The sequence below is a fragment of the Chroicocephalus ridibundus genome, chromosome 3 (genome assembly GCF_963924245.1).
Source record: "Chroicocephalus ridibundus chromosome 3, bChrRid1.1, whole genome shotgun sequence".
Taxonomy (NCBI): domain Eukaryota; kingdom Metazoa; phylum Chordata; class Aves; order Charadriiformes; family Laridae; genus Chroicocephalus; species Chroicocephalus ridibundus.
In genome coordinates, this window is record NC_086286.1 from 99741657 (window position 1) to 99758069 (window position 16413).

At 38.3% G+C, this 16413-nt stretch overlaps 1 protein-coding gene across 1 annotated transcript in view; it reads left to right on the top strand.

The window, feature by feature from the left end:
* EYS (eyes shut homolog) overlaps positions 1 to 16413 on the top strand; it is an 884174-nt gene that overhangs the window by 756022 nt on the left and 111739 nt on the right. The window contains exon 41 of the mRNA XM_063330257.1: positions 2486 to 2706. Within this exon, the coding sequence (XP_063186327.1) occupies positions 2486 to 2706 (221 nt within the window). The remainder of the gene's footprint in view (positions 1 to 2485; positions 2707 to 16413) is intronic.

Here is a 16413-nt window from a genome sequence, read left to right on the forward strand (position 1 = left end):
TCTATAGTATTTCCATTAATTTCAGTTTACCTGACTCTGAAACTTCTATTTCAACTGCCTAAAGTCCATGAAAAGGACGCTGATACTGCAAGAGGGAAAATAATATATTAGCAATGTCATTTAATGAGGGTGTGGTGTTACTAGAAGCAATTCAGATATTGTTAAACAGGAATTCTGATTACTTTTTATTTGCAAGCCACACTGTCTAATGGAGGGCAGTCATGAATCATCAATGACTCAACCTGGTGTCAGTATTGTTGCGAGGACTTCACTTCTGAATAGTATTGTAAAAAAGACTGTCTCCATTTTGAAACTGGTATCAGAAGACTCATTCTAAATGGGCAGTAGGCCAGCTTTCCCAAATCTTGAGTTGTTCTGTTATTCTTTGTCTCCATGTTATCACCTGTCTTTGTTATGCATTCTCTTACCACAAGATTATTTCTGCAAGATATATTTTTAAGTGTTTTTAGACTTGAGAATTTGAACTGTGGCTGACGGCTCATTTTATAAGTTTGTTCACTGGAAGGCAGGAGAGTTAGCTGTAGAGATGCTAATCATAATGTGCATATTGCTGCCAGTTAGTAATAGAATTTCTTCCCTGTTTCTTCCCTGAATCAGTATCTAGGTGTTTGTTCAATTCAATATAAAGATTTAACTTGTATTAGATATTGCTATTAGCCTGAGAAGTTGTCTGTTCATAGCTTTCAGATGATCAACCTGACATTCTGCTGCAGAAGGTTCCTTTGTGTCTCCCTTTATGTCCCAGGTTCATAACTCTTGCAGAACGTAAAGCTAACACTATTGGCAGCTTCTGCATAGAGAATCTGGGGAAAGAACTTACCCATCGGTACCTAATTATATAGAGAAGCCAGCAATACCTTACTCATAGAAAAACTTATAGGTAGCCACCTTTGATGTCATGCACCAAGATAGTACATCAGAATATTTCTGCCCCAAACTCTAAGCAGAGTGTTAAAAACCCTTCTCCTAATCATAGACGCTTTACATTCCAGTCCAATTCTTTGCTCAATTTTTGTAACAGGTTCACAAGCAGAGAGAAAATGTCTGTCTGCAAACATTACTTACAAATCTTGTCCGTAGCTATGCTGGTTTATAGCTTTGTTTGAAAGGGGATAAAGTCAAGTGATATGAAATTAATTCAACAAGTGCTGAGCTGATGTCTTTAAATTCCTTCCACATGAAAAAATCTGATAAAATTTTATCCATGCTCTGAAAGCAGTAGGGTTTTTTTAATTTCCCTTCTAAATGAAAAGCATTGTAAGCAGAGGAATATCTGGAGGTATTAATGTTCATTGTGTCTCCAAATTTCACTTAAAATTGTCAGCAACAGAGCTCCAGGACTGATAAAAGCAAGTCAGGAAACAGCAAAGCAAAATCATATGGATGTGTGAATTCCAGATAAGTCAATGTCATGTTTTCCTCCTGTTCCTAGTTCTTTATAGTTGATATCTGAATATGATAGTGAAGGGCCCCTTCACTATAAATTATCTCCTCACATAAATTATCTTCATTTTACACATGCTGTCATATATTTTTTATTCCATTGGTTTATTCCTACTTGACCTGAATTGGCTAGGTTTCACTCACTTTCTGGATTGATGATATTGTACAGATAATGCATCACAGTGTGTGATACACTTATGAAAAAAATATGGTTTTTTCAATCTTAGTGAGAGGCATTTAGCAAAGGAACTTAGGAATGGTGAAAACCCATGTCAGAACTCCAGAAAGTCAGACATCAGCTTGAGGAGTGGAATTCACAGTGCTAAGTGAGTCACAGATCCTTTATATGTGGTGGTCAAGGGTTTGACTCCTAGGTATGGTAACACAGGAAATACCACACTGACTGGTAATATGATTTCATCAGTCCCAGTATGAAGTAGTTGTGGATGTTTCTTTGGCACCGTTATAAGAAGTTCTAGGCATTTGTAGCTCTAGAATTTACTGTCTGAAACTTCCCCTTTTCCCCTTGGCTTCAGTACAGTGGTCTGTTTTCTGTCACTCATCCAAAAAAAGAAAAATCTTGTTTCTGTTTTCCCCTTATCTTGGCGTCCTGTAGGTCCCAGACCCTAAAGAAAAGATTTCTCTTCAAGTCTACAGCTTCTCCTGTGTTCCTGCACCATCCCTCAATCATGAGTGCAAAGCTCATAGTATAGAAATGAGGGAAGCAATGAGAGAACCTTAGCATGATCACTGTGGTTAAGGCTGGGAATTCCAGTTTGTGTTTCGTGGAATGTATCTTGTCTTACATGTTTGAAGATATGCAAACACATTAAACCACTCTCTTTGTATGATTTTTTATTATTTTTTTTTTAAAGAGAACCACATTTAAGAAAGGAATCATAGTTTTTGGCCAACTTCAAGTAATGGCTATTTCCTTGATCTCTAATTATTATTCATTCTTTGCTTACAGTAACATCACAAATCACATTATTTTTTGATGATTCTCTTCTTGTTTTTGCAGATCACCTTTGGATCAATCTTTCTTGGAAATGTTCCTGTTCATGAAGAGGTTCATCGATGTGCTGGGCAGATATATGGCTACAAAGGATGCGTTAGGGATTTTCAAGTTAACAACAAGGAATTGTTCATCATAGATGAAGCTCTTGGAGGGAGGAATGTTGAGAACTGCAATGTTCCAATATGTGATTATCATCCATGTCACAACGGTGGGACCTGCACTAGGTAAGAGTTAACTCTTTAATCATTTTATCACCTATTTATGCTCTGTGGCTGGTAGGTTCATCCTTAAATGAGAAATTACTGTAATTTTCTGTGTAATGAAGTAATCACCAATCCTTTGTCCTGATAATATTAAATAGAAAATGTGACATCTTCGTGCCTAACCAGAGAGATTTTATACCTTATTTGCTTACATGAAAAGAGATATAAAATGTAATTACATTTCCCACAGTGCATACATATCAGGTTGCTGCCAGAATTCCTTTTTGATCAACAAGATCAGTTTCCCTACAAGGCTCGGTGACTAAATCAGACTCTTTGAACAGATAGTTTGGACAGAAACAGATAAGGTCACATTCTTCTGTCTCACAACTCTTTATTTTAGTAGGCCTTGTACCCCCACCCATCTCCATGGTGTGCTTCTGGGTACGCAGTATAGGCCTTCATCATCGTGCTATATGTAAACAGTAACAAGTAAGTCGACATGTTCAGCATGTGTGAAGTATTGTCAAAGAACCTTTGAAAGTTAAAGTGCATCATGCTGAAAGAGGAAATGGGTTTCAAAAGAGACATGGGCTAAAAGCACAGAGGATGATGGTTCAGTTGAATGATGGTTCAATTAGAGCGCAGTAACTCTGTAAGCTGTAGTAACTTGATCATTGTCTAAGGCACTCAGCATTTAGAAACCACGTTTCTGTTTAAAATTGATAGAACTTGTGAAGTAGCTGCCATGTCTGTTTTAAAAACTGTACTTCAGCTTCAAGGCAAACGCTGAACAGAACTTAGTCTAAAGTTCTTTTAAAGCTCTGAACCACTGTGTGTTTCTTTGGTTAAGGAGACCTTGAATCAAAGCTTTGAGGTGCTTCTCTGCCTGTCTTGATTGATGTGAGCACATAAAGAACACCAAACAGGTTTTTGATCTCTAAACCTTGTTTGACTAGAGCACAAATGAGAACAAGGCAACTTATGAAAACATACACAATTTGCCTACCAGACTGGAGAAACTGAGCGTGTACTTGGGAGTAATGAGCCTATTTTTCCTCTGTTGTTCCTTGCTGTATCTCTGTCATTCTACTGATTGGCCTTACCACTATGGAATACTGTTTCATTTAAAGCTTGGGTCCTGAATAATTCATGACCATTGGATTTGTTTCCTGCCTTTCTGCTTTCCAGCTGCTGGCCTCAGCCCTTTTCAGAAATGCTTTTGTTCTGAAATGGGCCACTGCTCTTCTGTCCAGAGGAGTCATGGAAGACTGCATGTGCAAACCGGGGATAAGCAGCTCTATAGAGGCATGATTTTCATTATTTTCTACAGCAGTCAACTGATTTTCAGGGATCACCTCCTCCAAGCCCAAGAATGATCCATTCCAATGAGCAGGAAATCAAGTGGCAGGAAGCCTGCATGGATGAACAAGATGCTTCTGACAAAACTCAAACGTCAAAAGGAAGCATACAAGAGGTAGAAGGATGGCCAGGTGACCCAGGAGGAATATAGAGAAAATGTCCAAATATGCAGATATGGGGTTAGGAAAGCTGAAGTCCATCTGGAGATTACTCTGGCAGGGGACATACAGGGCCAAAACAAATGTTTCTACAAGTACATCAGCAGCAAAAGTAAGACGGGAAAATGTGGGCTTGCTGCTGAATGGGGCAGGTGTTCTGGTGACAAAGGATCCGGAAAGAAATGAAATACTTAGTGCCTTCTTTGCCTCAGTCTTTATTGATGAGATTGACCATCAGGAATCCTATTCCTCTCAGACCTGTGGAAGAAAATCCAGAGCAAGGAAGACTTACCCTTGATGGAGGAGGATTGGATGAGGGAACACTTAAGCAAACTGGACACGTGTAAATCCAGGGGACCTGATGGGATTCACACAAGTGCTGAGGGAGCTATCTGATGTCATAGCAAGATCAATCCTAATAATCTCTGAAAAATCAAGCTGCTTGGGAGAAGTTCCTGAGGACTAGAAGACTACCTTCAGGAAGGGCAAGAAGAGGGATCTGAGGAACTACAGAATGGTTAGCCTCACCTTGATCTGTGGGAAGCTGATGGAGCAAATTGTTCTGGAAGCTGTTTCCAAACACATGAAGGACAAGAAAGTGGTTGGGAGTGGTCACCTTGTATTTATGACGGGGAAATTGTGCTTAACCAACCTGACTGCCTTCCACAATAAGATGACTGGCTTGATGGATGAGGGGAGAGCACTGGGTGTTGTTTACTTGACTTTAGTAAGGCTTCAGCACTACCTCCCATAACATCTTTAGTGACAAACTGATTAAGTACTGGCTAGGTAAGTGCACAGCAAGGTGAACTGAAAACTGGCTGAAGAGCAGGCTCAAAAAGCACAAAGGATCAGCGAAACAAATTCCACGTGGAGGCCAATCACTAGCAGATTATGCCAAGTCTCAATACTGGATCCAATACTGTTTATGTTCATTAATGACCTATAAGATGGGACAGAGTGGACCCCAGAAAAAAGAGTGAAGCAAGGAGGAGTGTTTGATGCACCAGATGGGTCTGCTGCCATTCAGAGGGACCTCGACAGGCTGGACAGATGAGCCAGTAGGAATCTCATGTTATTCAGCAACGGGAAATGCAAAGTCATGCACCTGGGGTGGAATAACCCCAGGCACCAGTATAGATTAGGGACTGACTGGCTGGAAGGTAGCTTTGCAGAAAAAGACTTGCCAGTTCTGGTGGCCAACTAGTTGACCATGAGTCAGCAATGTGCCCTAGTGACAAAGCAAGCCAACAGCATCCTGACCTGCATTAGAAAGAGAGAGTGGGTCAAGAGAGGTCATTCTTTCCCTCTCTTCTCACCTGGTTTTCTGGTTTTCGTATGTATGTATGAAATTGTATGTATATTCTTCAGTCAGTTCACAAACAGTCCATATTCAGTAAGCTTCACCTTGCTAGGAAGATCTAGATGCTGTGTTTCACATCCAAGTTCTGCAGCTCTGTTTTCATACTGTTCACTTGGCAGAACAGAATTTGCTTTTTCAGTAACTGATCATTCCTCTTAGCTGTCAAGACTGCCAACAAAAATTATCACAATAGATTATCTCTCAGGATTTGGAGGTCTCACTTGGATAGGTTACTAGGTAGTGGTCTTTAAAGGAGCAATTACTGCATCCCAAAGTCCTGAAGCTTCATTTTGTCCACAGTGTGTGCAACATTCTCTTTCCTGGAGAGTTAAATGTATGTGTGAGAACAGACTGCTCCATCACTGTATAGTGTGCCATCAACAAAATCACTTCTGCTTTGCTGAGAAGTGTGAGAGATCTAAAGGATTCACTTCTTTATAAGTTGTCTACCTGTCTGCACCAATTTCTTTGTAGAGAATGTAAACAGTATGGCAAGTTGGGATGCAAATTTCCCTGTGCTAGCAGCCATTTTTCAGGAATACTGGCAGGTATTTGCATTTTACACAGACTCTGCCTGACAGAATGCCAGGGTCAGAAACCCCTTTGGGGAATGCTTTAGTTTGCTGTATATCAATTCCATTTTCCACAGGTTTTAACAGATTGAGGAAATAGGAGAAAACAATGACTTGTATACCTCCTGATCAGCCTTGGCAGGTCTGGCTCCAGAACCTCTTTCATCTGGACCTGAACACTCTGAATCTGTTGTCTTAAGACCCAAGTCCAGTGCTTCAGTGAGTGAAGCATCTCCTCAAAGGAACGATGATAGATTCTTTCCTATAGACTCTTCCTGTACTTCTTTCCAGGCTGTGCCTATTAATACTAGGAATCTATTTAGCAAATGTGCATAAGGTAAAAAACTCTATTCAGTAAATGGACCATTTTAAAGCGCGTTGGGCTTGTTGTCACCTTCTTCCTTCAGTGATTTGGTTACAAACATTCTTTGGTACCTATTGTAGCTGAAAGATAGGAGTTTCTCCCCTCACTCCACTTTAATTTATTCATTACTTTGTCTTAGCAACTATTTGATTAATTATTTGATCATCAACCTGTCACATCAATGTGGTTCACACCACGTCACATGCGAAGCAGGAGAATTGGAAAGCCAGAGGTGGACATTTTGTGCACAGTTCATGGGGAAAAGTTTCCAGGCTTCAGTCCCAGTGTTCAAGTGGTGCGTGTGGACTATACACCTGAGTTATCTGCAGATAATGAGTTTATATTCACAAGACTGCAGACAATGAGAGCCATAAATAATCTATGGTGTTAAAAACATTCACATCTACACCACTAATTGTCCATTTATGTATTTATTACTGTAAAAAAGCTTAGTTGTATTTAAAAAAAAATTCAGATGAAGCAAGCAACAAATTGACGATTCATATAGAACTATTATAGACTTGTTCAAGATTTTTGCCAGTTGTTTCAATTACACTGTTAAGTGGCAAAAAAAAAGATTTTTTATAGCATGTTATTCTTCAGGTGCTTGGCAACTAATTAGAGCTTTTGCTTCTGAAAGGCCATGAAGTATTACATAGCGAATATCTCAGCCATGTTTTATAATGAACACTGGAGCTTGTCAACACATACTGCTGGGCATAGGCAGGCATGTTTCATAAGAAACATTTTTTTACAATTGTTCTTAAAAGAAAGTTACTTGTCTTTTCTCATCATCAAGAGTACAAAAATACTATTGTAGTGTTCATCCCATTAATTACAATAATTATGCAGAAGAAATTCATTTGACAGAAAAAATGTTTTATTTCTATTTTTGGTAGCAAGAGACAGGGATTAGTATGTGCCTAGTTTTCAGGTACAAAAGTTCAGGATGCAGAGGGGGCCATCAGCTCCCTGTGGTGCGGTCACTGGTTGCATCGGGGATTCCCTAGGGGTCTGTCAGGGCAGGGCCTGGCAGCCAGGGCCCATCCCACCACCCCAGCCAGGAGCAGGGCAGCCAGGACACATCAGGACAGACCCAGCCCCACACATCAGGCACATCCCTGGGGATAGTGGCGGTCTGAGGACAGGCTGGAACATCAGTCCACTGCTGGGGAAAGACGGGTCAGAACCAAGATCCACTCTACTTCCATTTAGAAAAAAGTGTTATCTACATTCCGTTTACATTTTGACTAAAAAATCTGGCTGTGTATAGGTGTTGTGGGTTAACTCCAGCTGGCAACTGAGCACCACACAGCCGCTCACTCGCTTCCCCGTGGTTGGGATGGCAGAGAGAATCGGAAGGGTAAAAGTGAGAAAGCTCATTCGTTCAGACTAAGACAGTTTAATAGATAAAGCAAAAGCTGCATGTGCAAGGAAAGCGAAATAAGGAATTCATTCACTGCTTCCCAGCTATCTCCAGGAAAGCAGGGCTCCATCACCTGTAACGGTTACTTGGGAAGACAAACACCGTAACTCCCAGCATCCCCCTCTTCCTTCTTCTTCCCCCAGCTTTTTATTACTGAGCATGACATCAGATGGTATGGAATATGCCTTTGGTCAGTTGGGGTCAGCTGTGCCGGCTGTGTCCCCTCCCAACTTCTTGTTCACCCCCAGCCTACTCGCTGGTGGGGTGGGGTGAGGAGCAGAAAAGGCCTTGACTCCGTGTAAGCACCTCTCAGCGATAATGAAAACATCTCAGTATTATCAACACTGTTTTCAGCACAAATCCAAAACATAGCCCCATACCAGTTACTATGAAGAAAATTAACTCTATGCCAGACAAAACCAGCACAATAGGACATAAGCCATTCTGTTTCACAAGTATTTAAACATATGCTGTATTAGATGAGTGTGGTTCAGTAAAAATCTGAGTTTCTAATTCTTTCCATAGCCATTATTTTATTAGTTTTTAAAAATAAAGTACTGTCCTATGTAAATGCTCTATTACTTTTGCTTTTAGAAGCACTTTTGTAAGTTCACTAGCTCTTTTACTCCACATTTAATCCAATTTTAATGTAAAATTCAGAAGACTGGTGAATTTCAGAGGGAAAAAAATGACAACTATTCAGTAAATTTAGGATTTGAGTGTCATACAGTTCTATGACTAATTTTGTGAATTCAAAGGTGATTGGATTTGAAAGTATGTGTTTGAAAAGGGCATGGAAAGATTAACCTAGGAAGCTCTTAATATTCTGTGTGGCCCACTGATCATATGAGCCAGATGTTGCAAACGAAGCTCAGTGTTAATTAAGAAGACACATCTGTGTGGGGGACATAAACTCACAAAATTACTTCACCAATGATTTGACAATTATGTCAGCCACTACACCAGTAGTAGTTGATAAATACATTTGTTTTAAATTGCGTAAAGACTCAAGAAAGCGTAAACATAGACAAGTTTAGGTTTTATAGTGCAGAGTACAATCTCAAAGTTAATTGCTCCCACAAACAGTCATGTTTCCAGTGTCTCAAACTATTCTCACAGTGATTATTCTTACTGTTGTTGTTCCCCATGTATTGGTGCAGCAGATGGGTCCATTAATGTTAATCAATTAACGAAAATGGCAAAATCAAACTCAATTAGCAATAAATTTCAATAGAGAGACACTTCTCTTCAGATTTCAATCACCATGAGTGCTATAATCACCAAAAATACACAAGGAATGTAATTTTTCAATTTTTATTCCCTGCTAATGTAAAATATACCTTCTTAGATATGTAGGTCTCATTTGGATGGTACCTTTTCAGCTATAAAAAGGAAACGCCATATTTTAAATCATATTTCAGAAACTGTCTGTTTTCTGCATGCTGGGGCATCACACAATTCTTCTTCAGCCTTAAAGAACTGATCACCAAAAAATGCATTCAAACTGTTTCACAGAATCTCAGAATCACCGAATGATAGGGGTTGGAAGGCACCTCTGGAGATCATCTAGTCCAACCCCCCTGCTAGAGCAGATTCACCTAGAGCAGGTTGCACAGGAACGCGTCCAGGCGGGTTTGGAATGTCGCCAGAGACAGAGACTCCACCACCTCTCTGGGCAGCCTGTTCCAGTGCTCTGCCACCCTCAAAGGAAAGAAGTTCCTTCTCATGTTTAGGTGGAACTTCCTATGCTCAAGTTTGTGCCCATTACCTCTTGTCCTGAAGTTCTTTTCCTGAAGTTCATCTGATAAAGTTTTTAATGCCTTTTTTTTAAAGACAGAAAATGAGTTCTAGGTTAGCTTTCTTGTAAGTTAAAGGAGATGTTAGAGTTGAACTTGGTTAAGAGATAGAATTCCATATGTTGCAGCTACTGAGGAGAACAGGTGAAGTGCCTTAACAAATGTTTTGTTCTCTTTTGTTCTCTGTCGTTTGAATCTTCAAAAGATCACGTGCCAGAAATACTTCTCTGTGCTTCCTTGTGCCCACAAGCCCAAAATACATGTTATGTCAGGTTTTGGCTGAAGGTATTCTTCTAAGAATAGCCTTTTATGCCATTATTAGTGCTTTTCTCTCATTTCTAGCACAGAGCTTCAGTTCGCTTCCAGCTCACAAAATCTGATTTGTGTGTTTGTTGAACTAAAGATACTAAAGATAAAATTGTTACATGAGAATGAGTGAGTGCCCATTTTCAAACCAAGGAGCACTGAAGCACTTCCCAAAACGGCTAACAGCATTGCAGGGCAAATTTTTTTGCCATTTAAATATATTCCCATTTTATCGTACTTTATTTCTTAGGCATTATATTCCTCAGATTATAGTAGTATGGAGAAGAGGTCTGACAGAGAAATGAAAGCTCTGTTCCATTAAGCTGGCAGTGTTAAGAGCTGATGTTTTAGATTTTCAACAAAACATCTGTAAATCCCCAGGAAATTGTGCGATGATAATGTATGAGGAAATAGCAAAATACGAACTCATAAATATTACTGGATATACTAGTACTCAACTGTTGTTCTTTTTAATTAAGCATTTAAAATATGCAACTTCTTTACTAATTAAAATGTGGTACACTCTTCAGAATTTTTTTGCTTCAGAACATCGTTTTATCATAGAAGTATTGTTGAAATAACAAAGTCTGGCAACTGAAAAATAATCCAAGCAAACAAGTTAGAAAAAGTGATGTTTGAAGAGTAAACCTTTCTCTGTTTTTAATTTAGGCAGTATGGTGGTGGTTCTATTACAGATGTCTGTGGAAAAATCAATTTTTTATGTTCTCAGATCCAGAGATTTAATATTCGATTAGTGTAAAAAGTAACACACTGAAAACAGAGCATGCAGGAAAATCAAGGATCCAAATATAAATAGGACTTCAAATTCCTGACTGTTTAGCTAATGTGCAAGCTGTGCACAAAATTTGTTAAACGTGATGTTTATACATCATGTCAATTCAATTTGTACTTAAATCAGAGAAGCTTCCATGGCTAAAATTTTAGTGTGGGTATTGAAATACCAGTAAGTGCCATTTTAATGCCAGTCATTTTAGAATATTTTGTCTCACTTCCCAGAAATACTATGTAACATTATTTTTGAGAGTTATAGCACAACCAAATCAGCATTTCTGATAGCTTTGATTCCAGAAGGGGTATCTTATTTCTAGTAGCTTTAAAACACAACATATCAGTAAAATGAATTGAATACTATCTTTTTCCAAGGCCAGTGAGATGTTTAAGTGTATATAGAAATAGTCAAAACACTGTTCATATATATTTGTCCAACTGGAGAAGTAGTGCAGGGATTCTTAATAAGAATTTCACTCATCTATATATCCCGAAAAATGGTATAGCTGGTACTGTTTTTTATAAGTTGTATCATACGTAGTATGTGTATGAAAAATTATAAATATGCCATATTCTTTGTAATAATGGTTTTCCAAAATTCCACAGAGATAATCCTTTCAGTGAAATATGTAAGTTTTCCGCAAGGACTGATTATATGCTCTAGCTGTTTACTGTAAGTTATCACAATAAAATTACAAGATTGGTACTGCAGAAGATGAATAATGCACTATCTGTAATATATGTTAGAACATTTATTCCTTTGCTGCTAACCTAATATATAAACTTACCTACTAGTGACAGATTTCTATACTTCAAGCAAAGAAAATTACATACGGGAGAAAAAATTACGAAATTTCAGTCCTGACTAGCATGGTTGACTGGAAATTGAATGGGTGAAAACATCATTGTTCTGAAACCCTGTTTTGGGGAGCTTATCATTGAAAGGAAGACTGAAGTTTATCTGAGGTTACATAACAGAACAGATTTTGATTATGGTTTAGGGAAACCTTCTTCACCTTTGTTATCTTGTTGAATTCCAGAACATGCTTAATATTAAAATGGAATTTGGAAAGTCTGGATATAAGGTATCATCCTGATACAGAAGGTCACCATGTCACCAAATTTGTTCTTGTTACTTTATTTCTTTCTCAGTAACAGCATTTATTTAAGTTTGCTTTTTAGAAAGATAGGAAATGAGATTTTTTTTTTACCGGTAACCCTTGTTTTTTGGGTTTAGTGAAACCAGCCAACTTTGTGATCCTGTGTACAGATAAATACAGAGAGCAGCACCCACATAGTCATGGGAATTTCATGCTGTGTGTGCATTTATAGAATGCATTTAGGTTAGGCTTCTTTTAGCTATCCAAAGCTAGCTAAAAGATAGATTCTGGGAGGAGAAAGACAGAAACAGAGGATATGTTCTACCTGTACCCAGAGTATCTGCAGGTGTCCAGCTAACTATTCAAAGGCCAAGGTAACCTCACTAGTCCCTCACTTTCTTCTCACTACCCATTGTCATGGGTCAATACACGTGGTGCTTGTACAGTCTTCCTCACAACTGTCTAGTTTTTTCTGATTAAATATGACTCTTGCATGTTGTAAAGGAGGGAATCTAGGGAAGACCTGTTGGAAGTTGTGTATTGCTCTTAAGTGAAGGGGAGCATGGATCAGTATGTTATTAATAAAGAATCCAAAGATTTAAGAATTACCTGGTGTCCTGCTAGAGAATTAGTGCATCCCTCTTCAACAAAGACTATCTTGGACAAAAATACGTAAGAAACAACTGCTCCTGAAGACTGATTCTCTGTAACCTATAGTATATTAGGAGATATGAAGATAAAAGGACCCTAGAACCACAAAAATCCATTTGTCCTTCACCAGTACCCTCCTCAGATTACCTCAAATCATAGTAGAAGAGGTGAGCACAAGGCCTAATATGGCTCCATTGTCATCTTCCATAATCCCTGGAGCCATCTAGCTATCTAGCATTGCTGTAGACTAGTTGTGGAACAATAAAAATAATTTCACAGCAGCACCTTGAAAGCTGATGTCATTATTTTCAGTAATAGTTATCTACTGTCTGTCTCATTTATCAATTATTCGGTATCAATACTGTTCAATTACCTATCTAGAATACTGTATTACTAAATAAAAAGTCCTGCATAGTTTTTAAAGGCTTAATGTTTCCTTTAGGGACATGCTACTCTTTTTAATAGTTGTGTTTGTATTGTTACCAGATGTATTAGTCATATCCAGTTGAAGTATGCTCTTTGTGTGCTTGTAAGAGTACAGCCAATATTGGTTTTTTTCTGCTTCAAAATCTGATAGTGCTTAGGAGTCATGAGTCAGAGGATCAGGGGATTCAAGACATGATCTGTATTACTCCATGAGGCATGCAAGTTTAGTAAGGGGTGCTGTGTTCTCTTGAATTCAGGTCACCTTCTCAGTATGCCCATCAATTTAGCTTTATTACATGCTTTAGAAAATTCAGTTGGCTTGGGGGTCAGGATGTGCACTAGATTTCTTCTGACATTGCCTCACTGAGGAGTTCTACAGATGGCTAAGAAAACATTTCATTGCTCTGAAGAGAAGATTGACCATGCTGGTTCTTCTTAGCATCTTCTAATGTGGTTGCGACGAAATAGTCATATGTGGTTTCATACATTCTACTCATTTCTTTACGTACACCACTTCAATATATGTTAACATACAAAGTATGTTAATGGATACTTTACTGTGGTGTGTACATAAAAGAACACAGAAGTGCTAGCAGTTTTTCACACTCATGTCTGAATAGGTTGTAATAGAAATGACATCAAGCTCTGAAAAACACCAGTGGGAGAGAGCACCTCAGGAATCCCCCAAGGTGAAATGTCCCAGATAGAAAACAGTTACTCAGCATCAGGAATGTTCTTTTAACCAGTTATTGAAACTGCCAGTTATGAGGCCTCCTCTGTGCAGCACTGTTATTTACATTAGAGATCTCTTTCTACATTCCCCTGCAAATTTTCTCAAGATTACAGAGGGGTATGTAAGCCTTCAGTTCCAGAAGGTCTGGTCATGAAATCTCTTTTCTGTTTCCAAACAGCCTTTGAAGCTGCTAATAGGATGTGAAGTTCCATAACTTAGTTACCATGTCATCATCTTTCCTGCAATCATCAGGAATTAGTGAAGTGTGAGTTAAATATCTGTGTGAGAACACAGACAAAAACATGTGTATGCATATACACTCAAACAATTTAATTATATTGTGGCTATAGTTGTCCTGTGTGTATTATTCCTTTGTTCATAATTGTCTTCTATAGTATGGAGTTTTATAATATATTGTTGGTGAGGGTGCTAAGGGCAATTGGGTTTATTTTGTATCTCCCCCCAGTTGGATGAGGACACTGATAAAATAGGTAAAATCCCCAACAGGCGAACTGGAGTACATTGGGAGTGAATAGTATTAATGAAATATAAACGAACAGCGTTTGTTCAAGATGCATGATTGTTGTCCTGTAAATAAACATTTCTTTCTATTTTTCTTGATCACAGTCTTAGCCCTGCAACTATTCACAGCTTATTTAATTTATTTTCTTCAGAATTATTCAGATCAGGGGTCTGGAAAAGTTAAAGAAAAGTCACTGTAAAATACACAAAAATGTGCTAGAAAATTATATGGCATCAATAACAGATATTCAACCTAAAACAATTCTTCTCAACAGCAAGGCCTTTTGACTTATAAACAGCATTTTGAACACAAATCTTCAAGCAAAACATGAAGACTGCTACTATCTGTAGGCTGAAGAAAATCCAGGAATTATTCTTTTTTGTAGTAGGATATAATAGGAGAGTATAGTGTCATTACATTTCAGTTGTCAGACTCACGCAATTATTCATCAGCCTTTCTGCTCTGTAAACCATTTTCAGAAACAGTGCAGTGTATTTCTAGGCTGGACACCAAGCACAGTAGTTCATTAGCCCAGATTTAAGCTCTTTCCTGGATACCTTCAGGGATTAATTATGGACTTCACACCTTACAGAAATATTCAGACATTGATTTAAAACCCAAAATTCCAGCTAAGCTTGTTTTCATCATGTTATCATTTTATGTAATCCAGATTTTTTTCTTGGCATTCATTAGTATTCATGATACTGTTACATGATCAGAGTCACTACCTGGATAAATATACGAAGGTAATGGAGAGAATAAACTATTTAGAAATACCTAGGTTAAATTGGACTGAAAACCATTTGGAGTTAAGAACCATTATCAAATAAATTGTTTATTGTAAAGGTGGGTAGCTATTTTAACCTTTTTTTAGCTTTCCCCCAAGCAGATTTCATGGAGAAGTTAAGGTGAAAGTTTGCCAAAGGGTTGGAATCTCCCCTTCTGCTCCCCTGGACACATCATCTATAAGGTGCTTTTACTCCAAATTATATGATACACTTAGAGCTGATAATTTGATGAAATTTCTTTTACCTCAGTTGATGCCTGGTACAGCCCTACTCTCCTTTTATTGAAAAGACAGTATCCTAAAAAAAATCTTCCTGGTGACTAATACTAAACCTGTCAATTAGGCAGAAGGTATAAATGTCACCTTCTAGCCTAGAGACTACACAGAAACAGAGTTATAATCTGTTTCCTTTTCCTGTTGCTTTCTCTCAGTTCCTAATTCTGTCAGTACTAGTCTTACACCCTCGTCTTCCCTGGGGTGAAATTTGCCTACTTAAGATTTACTTAAACCCCAGAAGCAGAGCCGAAGTGGGACACAGGCTTTGCACTGCCCCTTGGAAACAGCTCCTTGATTTGTCACTGTTGCAGGGACGATGGAGGGAGAATGCAATGTATAAATGTGCATCTGGTTTCACAGTAAGTTAAATATAGCCACTCACATTTTAAAAAATGATGCAGTCTTTGAGTATCCTTACTATTTTCCCTGCTTTGAAAAACACCGAGGTAGACAAACAGTATTTGTTTCACTCTTGGCAGATACATATTTAAGCACTGAAATTCTTTGAGTGGACAAACATGATTTTTTTTAACATTGAAGTCTAGCTTTAGTATATATGCTTAAACTGCAATGAAAAAGACAAAGCAATCAGGTGTTTGTTTTATTTCCTTTACAAGTGTTGAGACTCAGCATCCAGATTTATAATGTGATAGTTACGCCAGCTCAAGATTCAAGGCTAAATTATAAAGTCAGTTTTCAGCTTCAGCAAATGCTCTCTGGGTCCTGCTGTGTTTCGCTTAATAGCAAGGACAAGTGGATTCCATCTGTAGGAGAGCATGTTTTGCATATGAACTACTGCAAGGCAAGCCAATATTGAGATGGAGGATTCAATATCAGAACACTCTTTTTATTTATGGACAGTTGCTTGTTTGTTTTCAAGCAGGTCTTTAAAGCTGGGTTGATGATTTAGGAGCAGATGTGGGGTTATAATACCTAGTTTTAAAATGAGAGGGTGTTTGTCCTGTTCTTTGATGGTAAAATGCTGTGATTTAATATGAACAAGGTGGCATTTGTGGATATGAACGAATCTTGCTAGGTGCAGAATGTGTACAAAATGCTAATTGAAATGAACATATTTTTTTTCTGCCTAGAACTC